This window comes from Coturnix japonica, chromosome 18, assembly GCF_001577835.2.
Source record: "Coturnix japonica isolate 7356 chromosome 18, Coturnix japonica 2.1, whole genome shotgun sequence".
Classification (NCBI taxonomy): Eukaryota; Metazoa; Chordata; class Aves; order Galliformes; family Phasianidae; genus Coturnix; species Coturnix japonica.
The window spans coordinates 4,106,361-4,116,097 of NC_029533.1; the positions used below are offsets into that span (position 1 = coordinate 4,106,361).

The window sequence follows — 9,737 nt, forward strand, 5'->3', positions numbered from 1 at the left end:
TATCAATAAGGGTACCGAGACATCTTGGAAACAAAACCAGGGATGGCGACTATCACAAGATAAAGTGTGATAGTAAAATTGTAACCTGGAATCAAAGGGGAAACAGGAGGGGAAAACATATGGGAGAAAAGGTATAGAAACTGTAACATCATGTCCATAGGTGCTTCTGCCATCAGGGCGCCCGCCATTGCAATCGCGAATAAAAACTGCTTTTATCAGAGATACCGTCCTGACCCAAAATTATTGAGGATATTTCCAACACAACCAACAGGCATTAAGGATTCTGGTTTCCTACTTCCCAAAACTTTGTAGTTAGCTTTGGAGTTAGAAGACAACCCACAGAGTGAGTGGGAGTGTGGTTTTAGGGAGGTGGAGAACACAGCGCAGAGGGGCCCAGCTGCAGCACCTGCATAGTGCCAGGCTGTGCCTCAGGACACACACATCCCATGGTGGAACTGCCAGGGAGCATCGGTGCCTTCTGGAGGGCAACATATCAGTAGGGCTTGCCCTGATTCAACATCAAAGCCTATGACAAGCGTTCCCATCCAACACAGCTGCTCCCATTCATAAAGCCAGAGGACGGATGCTGCAAGCACCGCTATGGGGCTGGGGCTGCATGGCGCCGAACCGGGCAGTCCCATCGCTAAACTACACAACAACCCCTCAGCCTCTATTCTCCAACACCGGCCAAACCAGCCCAAAGCCCTTAAAGCCCTTAAAGCCCTTAAAGCCTTTTCCCCTGCGCCTGCGTGTCCCCGCTGTCCCCACAGCCGGGTGTAGGGGGGGGTGTCCCGGCCATTCCCCGCAGCGGAATTCTCTCCGTCTCGGCACCACACGCCGCCAAAGGCATTTGGTGGCGGGGCCGGGGGGCGGGCCGGGGGGCGGCGGGGCCGGGCAGCCCTTCTTGCACCGGGACCGCCCGCTGAGGCCCGGGGAGCCGGCAGTCCGCCACCCGCCGCCCCGCTGCACCCCGCCGACACCGGCCCCGCTCCTATTGACTTCCCATTGTGGAGCTTTGCAACAAAGGGTAGGATCCAAACCGTGCCCTGTTTCGTCCAATCAGCGCGCAGAGAGCCCGCTTGTCGCCTATTGGCCCCTTCTCCTCTCACAATACCCAATCGGCCGCCGACTTTAACAACCAATCAGCGGCCGGGCAGGCATCCAATCAGCGCCAAGAAACGGGAGCACGGCCTTTGTGTCTTATTACGTCACGGCGCAGGCGGAGGTCCCGGCCAATGGCGCGGCGCGCTGCTTCCAGGCATTGTGACGTCACCGCGCCACGGTCCGCCCCCGCTATAAAAAGCGCGTCCCCGCGGCGGGGAGGGCGCAGTGTGGGGGTAGTTGCTGACGCGGTTGGTTCCGTCGGGGCAGCGCGGCTCACGGTGCGCGGCGACATCGGCGCTGGTGCGTCCAGTTTCTCTACGAGGTAAGCGGCTCACACCGGTCTCGTCGCTCGGTGCTGCGCGGCCTTGATTAGTGTTATTTTACTCCTCGCTCGGGGGGCAGTTGAGGCCTTGTCTACGTGCCCTGAGTCACGGCCGCTTCCCATCCCCCCCCATCGCTCCTATGGGGCGGCCCGGGAGGAGGAAGGAGGAGGCGGGGTGACTCAGTGCTGTCCCCGGGGAGGGGAGGGGAGCGGCCGGGCCGCCACAAGGAGCGGGGGCGGCACCGTGACAACTCCTCCTCCTCCCGGGGGAGGCCGCTGGCCGCCCGCCCGATGAACGGCGGGGGATGGGGGGGGGGCGGCATCTGGTTGTGGGGCTGGATTGAAGATTGAAGGAGGAGGGGGGGGGTGGGGGTGAGCCGCATCGTAAGGCCCGGCGGGTGCGTGTCCTCGTAGGGAAGTGAGGAAAAATGGCCCGTACGAAGCAGACGGCGCGTAAGTCGACAGGCGGGAAGGCGCCCCGCAAGCAGCTGGCCACCAAGGCGGCCCGCAAGAGCGCGCCGGCCACGGGCGGCGTCAAGAAGCCGCACCGCTACAGGTAACGCTACGGGCGGGCTGTGCTGTGCCCGGCTGACGCTGCCGTGCCCCGCTTCACAGCTCGCTCCTGTTGTATCACCAGGCCCGGCACGGTGGCGCTGCGCGAGATCCGGCGCTACCAGAAGTCCACGGAGCTGCTGATCCGCAAGCTGCCCTTCCAGCGCCTGGTGCGCGAGATCGCGCAGGACTTCAAGACCGACCTGCGCTTCCAGAGCTCGGCCGTCATGGCGCTGCAGGTAGAGCGGCTTGAGCCCTCCTGAGCCTTCTAAGGGCTCTTATGCTTTACACCGAGGTTCTAAGGTCGGTTCTAACGTTTCTTGTTGTCCTCTTGGAACAGGAGGCCAGCGAGGCCTACCTGGTGGGGCTCTTCGAGGACACCAACCTGTGCGCCATCCACGCCAAGCGCGTCACCATCATGCCCAAGGACATCCAGCTCGCCCGACGCATCCGCGGGGAGAGGGCATAAGTGAAGGCTGTTTTTATGGTGTTTTGTAGTAAATTCTGTAAAATACTTTGGTTTTAATTTGTGACTTTTTTTTTTTTTTGTAAGAAATTGTTTATAATATGTTGCATTTGTACTTAAGTCATTCCATCTTTCACTCAGGATGAATGCTAAAAGTGACTGTTCACATAAACCTCAGTGATGTGAGCCTTGTTGCTCAGCAGTGACAAGTTGCTAATATGCAGAAGGGATGGGTGATCTTTCTTGCTTCTCATGCATGTTTCTGTATGTTAATGACTTGTTGGGTAGCTAAACTTGTAAGGTACTAGAATTGATCTAAATGTGTACAGGGTCCTTTTGCAATAAAACTGGTTATGACTTGATCCAAGTGTTTAACAATTGGGGCTGTTAGTCTGACCATACATCACTGTGATCAAATGTGGACTTTTCAGAGGGTGAAACTACGACTCTTTTAACCACAGTGTAAACTTACAGTTTCCTTTAAAAAAAAAAAGAAAAGAAAAAAAAACGTAAACCTGGCAGCTATAGATACACTATGTGCATTTATAATAGCTATTTTATATATTGTAGTGTCAACATTTTTAAATTAAATGTTTTACATTCACATGCGAGGAGTCTTTTGTCATTTGGTTTCTATGGCCTTTGGAGGAGCTTCTTTAGCAGTAGGTTCCACTTAATGTGCCAATGGAGCAGCGTGTCCCCTTGGTGCTTTTAGGGCTGAGTCACCCCGTGCTCAGCCAGGAGGAGCAGTGACAGGTACAGCTTAGGAAGCAACTTTCCTCCTCCTCTTTATAGCTCTTCTTTAAAGCTTATGGGTGTTGAGGCCCAGCTTCACCACTAACTTCTTTCTTCCCCCTCTTCCTTCCACATTGAAGTGCTTTTTTTATCCTCGCAGTGCTGGGACTGACTTGGCTCAAGTGAATCCAGCAGCTCCTGCCCTTCCCGGTGCTGTGAGCGGATATCCCGGCTGTGGGAGCTTCCTGTGGGATCTCACCCTGTGACTCAGAGCATTTCATACAACCAGAAACACTCGTTACGTAACCAGGGAGCAATTTGCTGCCTTCTCATTTCTTCTCATTTCCCATCTTAAGCTTTTCTGATGAAGGATTAAACCTAAACCCTCAATGAGGGATAACCCTTCAGGCTCTGCTCACGGTCCCTGTTCTCTTAGTGTCTCCTACCTGTAGCTGTGGCACAGGAAAGCTCAGATACATCTAAAGCAGGTAATTAACATGCAAATTACAGCGCTGGGCTGGTTCTTGAGAACAGGCTGTACCGGGTAAGGCTGAAATTGAGACAGAAATTACACAGGGAGCAACACAAGCCAGACCTGCTTGATTTATTCCACTGCAGAGGCCAGACAAAGGGGCAGCAGTTCATACATAGAAGCATGAAGTCCTGCAATACCCTTCTAACTCCAGCTTGAGGAGCCAGAGCCTGGTGTCCCTTATCAGACAAACCACTCGGTGTGTTTGAATCCTGCAGCTGGAGAAACAAGTGCTCATTAACACGGGCTCTTACACAACAGCCTCAGCATCCTGCTCTGCTCCAGCAAAGCCAAGCACTGCTCCATGTGTTTTAACACCTGCTATAAATGCTTCAGATGAGCTTTTAAACAGCTGTTTTCCCCCCATTGCTCAGTGAACAGAGGAAAGGGATTCACTGCATTTAAAGGCTGCCTCCAATACACCAGCATTGCTCAGCCCCCCTGAAAGGCATGGATGGACCTGGAGGAGGAACCCCATATGTGACCCCATGTCCTGACAGCACAGCCTGCTGCTGGGGGATACATGGCAATGACATCCCCCATAGAGCCCTGAGGGGCACCCAGCCTATGCAGCAGCATAGCTTGCATTTATAGCTTGCATTTACAGCTTGCATTTACAGCTTGCATTTAGGCAAGTCCAAAATAGAAGCTGTAAGTGGTGAGATTTCCTGATGCTTTGGGGCTGGTGTTGGGTTGCAGCAGCGGGTTGAGCTCCTGGAGGAGGATGAGGGTGTAAAATAGCATCCCTCAAAAACATGAAGTTGCCTCCATTGCTCAGTAGGAACAACAAAACATCTGGGTACGCACAGGAGCTGGGTATGAAATAAACAGCCCAACAACACCAACCCCAAACGATTCCAGTATCCCATTCATCTCAACAGAAATTAACCCAGCCCTCGCATGTGATGTGGAATGGAATGGCACGACATTCACTGTAATTAGATCTGGAGAAATAACAGCGTTCTCTCTCTCTCTCTCACCGATTCTCTGGATGATTTCCTCGCATTCTTGCTCTGAACTCGATGCAAACACCAGGCACTCAAACGTGCTCCCTTCAGGGCTCCCTGGGGAAGCACTAAATATGGCAACAGACACATCAGCCTGCAATGAGAGCGTGTCAGAGCTCCCAACACCCGCATCCCTCTGTGTCCCCACATTCAGGTGCCCAAATCTCAGCCCTCCCTTGGCCAAAGCAGTGCTGTAGCAATGCAGCAGCCCCCCGCCCTCGGGGCTCCATGTACAAGGATGCTCACACAACACAGAATGCAAAGACATGGCTGGTCTTGAGGCAACGTCCCACGCAGGAGACTGCAGGGTAAGGGTGGCGGAACAGGACCTGTATTGGGGACAAGGGGCTTTGCAACTCAATGCATGAGCATGAAGCAGCCCCGGGTGCCCCGTGCTCACCTTGGGAGATGCTTTCTCTTGCACAAGGATTTCTGTTTCCTTCACATCAAATAAAACCTCCTGGAGAGGAGAAAGGAGAAAATGAAGGCCCAGAGATCACAGCACCTGAGCTCTATCTTTAAGATTGATCGCGAGGCAGATTATTCAATAGCAGAGCTATGAAGTGCAGCTTTTCACATTGGAGCTGCCTGTTAGCAACAGGCATCAGTGTTCCACTGATGGGAAGGGGGGGATGATAGACTGCAAATTAAGAGAGCAACTCCATTGTGCTTCAGATATGGGGTTAAAAGAAAGTAAGAAAACACAGAGGAAAAGCAGGATGAAAACACATGGACCTCCAGCCCTTCCAGGACCTTCCAGCACTGTGGATCCATGGAACAGCAGCATTGTGGCTGTGTTCCTGCTCTCAGTTTGGGCTCAGTGGATGATCACCCACGGGCTGTGGCTCCATGTTCTGCTCATACTCACCCAGGACCCAGCCCAGGGCTGAGCTCTGCCTTTTTTGCCCATTTCAACCCCCTTTTGAGGCTCCAGAAACCCCCAAACACCCCCAACCCCAGGTTCAGCCTCCCCATAGCTCTCCATTTGGACACACAGTGCTGCCCATCACTCACCCGTGGTGCTGAGCAGCTCTCCAACACAGCAGGGATGGCTTTCTGCAGCACCTCTTTGCCTCCAAACTGGAACAGCAAGAAGGAATAACCCACGAGCATGAAAGAACAAGCTCAGAAGAAAAAACCAACCCATCTCTACCCATCTCCTCACCATCCCAACACTGATCCGGCCCAGGTACCGCAGGTTGTAGAGCAGCCTGGGAGAGAAAAAGACCTGTACACCCTCCTGCTGCTTGTTGCTGGGGATGGGGAGATGCTCAGAGCCCCCTCCTGGTGTCAACCCTACCTGCCCCCCTGCACCCTCTGCTTCTCCCCCTTGTCACGGTGCCTGGGGCCACACTGGAGCTGGAAATGGGGCTCCTTCTCCTTCACAGCCTGCAGGTAGGGCAGCAAGGGCTCATAGACCTCACCACTGTGCCCCTGCCACCGCAGCACACGGAGGCTCAGTGGTTGTCCCTTCAGCTTCTGCAGCATCACCCCAGCCTGGAAAGGAGGGTGGAAGAAGAATGCAGGGGGAGGCACGAAGGGAGGAACATGGGGAGGGGGAAGTCATGCCACCCACCTGCCCACTGTAGGCGTTCCTCAAGGAGCAGCCATTGATCTCATCGAGGACATCCCCAGCCAGCACCACCTCGTCCACCTCTGCCTGGCTCCCAGGAAGCACCTCAATGACGATGACACGGCCATCCACGTACCTGGGGGGTGCATCCAAGCTGCAGCTCAGCCCTAGAGACCAACCCCCCCACCCCCAGCCCTTCTGTTCCATCGGCAGCACTTTGCCCATACACAGAGGGACAACCACCCCATGGATGGGGAACCAACGGAGGAGAAAAGCACCCCAGACATCCACAGCCTGAGCTCTGGGGATGCTCATCTCCTCCTTTATGGAGCTACCCAGGGCTCCAGATCCTGATGGCTCCTACCTCACCACCATCCCCAGAGCTCGACATGGGACCGTCTCATACATGACACACACCTGGAAGAGAGCAGCTGTGACAGCAGCCATAGAATGGCTACAAGGACACCCAGTGTGACCAGGATGGGGCAACACAGGGACCCTTCCCTGGGGGTCACTTCTGGCTCAGAAATCAAACCAGGGCTTCAGGAGCTGCTCCCCATTGCCTGACATGGGATGAGGACCATCAGTGGCCTCCTGTCCCCATCGCATCTTTAACTGTTGAACCCAGATCTGGAGATACAGATCCCAATAGATATTATCTAAAGCTCACAGCAAGCCTTATAAAGGAGTTTCCAGCCACTGTCCTTCATCTCATGCAAATAAGCCCCATAAATGAGCTCTGAGCCCCCTCCCTCACCCTGCACAGCCGCTGCCCCTGCCCCGGGCTGCTCACAGCAGCTCTTGCTGTCACATCACATTACTCAGGGCTGCAAAATGCAGCCGGTTCAGCTGGGAGCACTCGTGCCCATTGAGGCACGAACACCATCAGGCAGCAGCTCTGCCTCCTGACCACAGTCCCAGCACTGGGCTACTCCTCGGGGTTTATTTTGGGGTTAAAAAGGCAGCAGAGGGATGCTCTTCATTTTTCTGGGAGCCATCAAGGCAGCCCCTGCTGCTCGCAGCCTCAGAATGCAGAAGTATTTCATTGAGCAAACACAAGAGCAAGATCAGCTGACCCATCATTGCATGTCATCCCAGCAAAATGATATATTTTTTGCAAGGAAGCAGGGAAGGCAGCACAGGAAAGCTGCATTGATGTCAGTGCTGCTTGGCTTGGCCCTACACACCCAGGGCAATGCTGGATCAGTGCCTGGTAACAGCTCAGGCACCCAGCACGCTCCAACCCCATCACGGAGGCAGCTCCACGTGCATCCCTCCAACCGCAGATGGCTGGAGCCGTGCTGCCATCCCTCCAGCCCCAACCATTCCTTCTTATCCCCATCTGACATCCCAGCAAGGGCTGGAGCAGGAGGCAGCAGGGAGCGCTTACCGGCAGCAGCCAGCTCTCATCCAAGAAGCTGCAGTTCTGTGAACAAAGCAGTGCTGTGCTGTTGGTGCTGGTGAGGAGTGGGCCATGATCCCACCATTCATTCCTATACCTGCAGGTCCAAGGAGAAATCCACCTCCATCAGCACCAGCACCAGGGAGAGGAACGGCTCTGCAGGGGGACACAGGACAGAGGCAGCATTACTGCTGAGTCCCAGCTGCTGTGGTTGTGCAGGGATACAGCCAAGGTCCACATGGAGCCAATCTGCAGCATCACTAATGATACTATAGGGAGCAACCCTCCAAATTCACCCCAGCAGCACCCAGAGCTGCCCCTCAGCAGCCTCCTGAGGAGCTGTACCAGCACTTAGGGGGCTGTTAACAAAGAGTAATGCTGTCACCCAGGCCTGGTCCCCTAAGGGATGCAGGGACTGCACAGCCTGGGCACCCCTCAAAGCAACCTTGGTACAAGATGGAACATGGAAACGCTTCCAAAGCATCTTACCCCTCAGCTCTTCATTGCCCAGGATGGAGCCTGATGGGTCATAGAACTGAAACACAGCACGAAACTCCATGAAACCACCTCAGAGCCACCAGGATCCCAGCAGTCCCCACATGTCCCACCTCCAGGAGCCTCGGGCTCTGCACCAGCTGCTGCACGGCCACTGCCAGCACTTTGCCCTGCAGGGCTGAGCGCAGGAAGCAGCGGCCACGGCCCTGTGCTGTCAGTGCCTTCGTGCAGATGGAGGCTCTATGGAGGCTGCTGGAGAGAGGGCTCGGTCTGCATGGGGAGAGCAGAGGGAATGGGGTTAACATAGGGGATAGAATGCATGGACTTTAGGACGTGGTTTGCTTGGGGAGAGGGGAATGGTTTGGGGGTTAACACGTGGGGGAGCTTTCAGGCTTTTTGGGGTTTGACATATGGAGGAATCACAGAATGGCCCGGGGTGGAAGGGATCTCTAGGATCAGGAATCTCCAGCCCCCCTCCTCCACAAGCAGGGCCACCAACCTCCCCATTTAACACCAGCCCAGGCTGCCCAAGGCCACATCCAACCCAGCCTTGAACACCTCCAGGGATGGACAGGGCATCCACAGCCTCTCTGGGGTAACTCACAGACAAACACCCCCCCCTCAGTCAGGCTGACCCCACTATTCCCCCCTACTTCCCCCCATCCCCACTCACCTCCCGAGTGGAAGCTGCTCCAGGCAGTGCCAATAATCCCTTCTCCCGAAGCCCCACAGCGGCTCTGCAGGACAAAACCAAACCTTGGGGGCCTCGACCACACACACGACCCCCATTTCCATTTCCTCCCCCCCTCCCGGTGCCACTCACGCCGCAGTCCCTTCCTCAAGGCTCCCTCCAGCAGCGCACAGACGGCCGCAAGGTGCGGGGAAGAGTCGGAGCACGGAACGCCGTCCGACCGCAGCCGCAACACCGCACCTATGGGGTAAAGGAGAAAGGGCTGCACCCATAGGAATCCCGCTGGGGTCTCCTATAGGGAAACCCGCTGGAAACTCAGAGAGAAACTTCCTCCCAGCGACGCACAGCGCAATGCAAACAGCGAGTCAGGCTGCGAGGACGACCCCAATAGGACGACCCCAATAGGACAACCCTAATGGGATACTACGTGCTATGGGGCACCCCCAGCCCCACGCTCACCTTTAAGGGCGCTCAGCAGCGGTTCCCTGGCGGCCATTGGGCCGGGAGGCACCGCCCGACCCGAGGGGGGGCACACCCAGCTCAGGTGTGATCAGAGCGTGGGTATGTGAGTGTGACACGTCGGCAAATACACCCATAGATCTGTGTGTGTATAGGAGAAACATAGATGGAAGCGTGTGGGTATTTACATTACTGTGTTCTCTGTTATTATGTATTTGTGTACAGGTATAATCGTATGTGTATATAGATACGTGCCGATAGATATCTAGCAATAGCCTGTAATATGATATTAAGGTAAAAATAAAGCACAGATAGGTGTGTAGGTATTGATGTGGGGATGAACAGACATAACCCATCCATAGGGTCGCTCTTCTCGTTCTGTCGCTCATTAATCCGCTG

General features: G+C 55.0%; 2 protein-coding genes across 4 annotated transcripts; one reads left to right on the forward strand and one right to left on the reverse strand.

Moving 5' to 3' along the window:
• Positions 1 to 1,293: 1,293 nt before the first annotated feature.
• Positions 1,294 to 3,048, forward strand: LOC107322264 (histone H3). The gene is made up of 4 exons (XM_015880134.2): positions 1,294 to 1,426; positions 1,841 to 1,982; positions 2,064 to 2,217; positions 2,319 to 3,048. The coding sequence occupies exons 2-4, from the start codon at positions 1,855 to 1,857 to the stop codon at positions 2,445 to 2,447; spliced, it is 411 nt and encodes a 136-aa protein (XP_015735620.1). The 5' UTR covers positions 1,294 to 1,426; positions 1,841 to 1,854; the 3' UTR covers positions 2,448 to 3,048.
• LOC107322262 lies at positions 2,513 to 9,467 on the reverse strand. 3 transcript variants are annotated; one of them, XM_015880130.2, is made up of 16 exons: positions 9,339 to 9,467; positions 9,012 to 9,119; positions 8,862 to 8,925; positions 8,302 to 8,458; positions 8,183 to 8,228; positions 7,791 to 7,849; positions 7,682 to 7,717; positions 6,656 to 6,708; positions 6,295 to 6,427; positions 6,019 to 6,215; positions 5,884 to 5,929; positions 5,733 to 5,798; positions 5,119 to 5,178; positions 4,965 to 5,047; positions 4,692 to 4,812; positions 2,513 to 3,929 (listed from the first exon to the last, which is right to left on the reverse strand). In XM_015880130.2, exons 1-16 carry the CDS (start codon positions 9,373 to 9,375, stop codon positions 3,684 to 3,686), a joined length of 1,512 nt encoding a protein of 503 aa, XP_015735616.1. In that variant the 5' UTR covers positions 9,376 to 9,467; the 3' UTR covers positions 2,513 to 3,683. The 3 variants fall into 3 exon arrangements, 2 of the variants coding, with proteins under 2 accessions (XP_015735616.1, XP_015735618.1); XM_015880132.2 differs by having other exon boundaries at positions 3,798 to 3,929; positions 4,692 to 4,786; positions 9,339 to 9,466; XR_001558876.2 differs by lacking the exon at positions 4,965 to 5,047 and having other exon boundaries at positions 3,840 to 3,929; positions 4,692 to 4,786.
• Between the last annotated feature and the right edge of the window lie 270 nt (positions 9,468 to 9,737).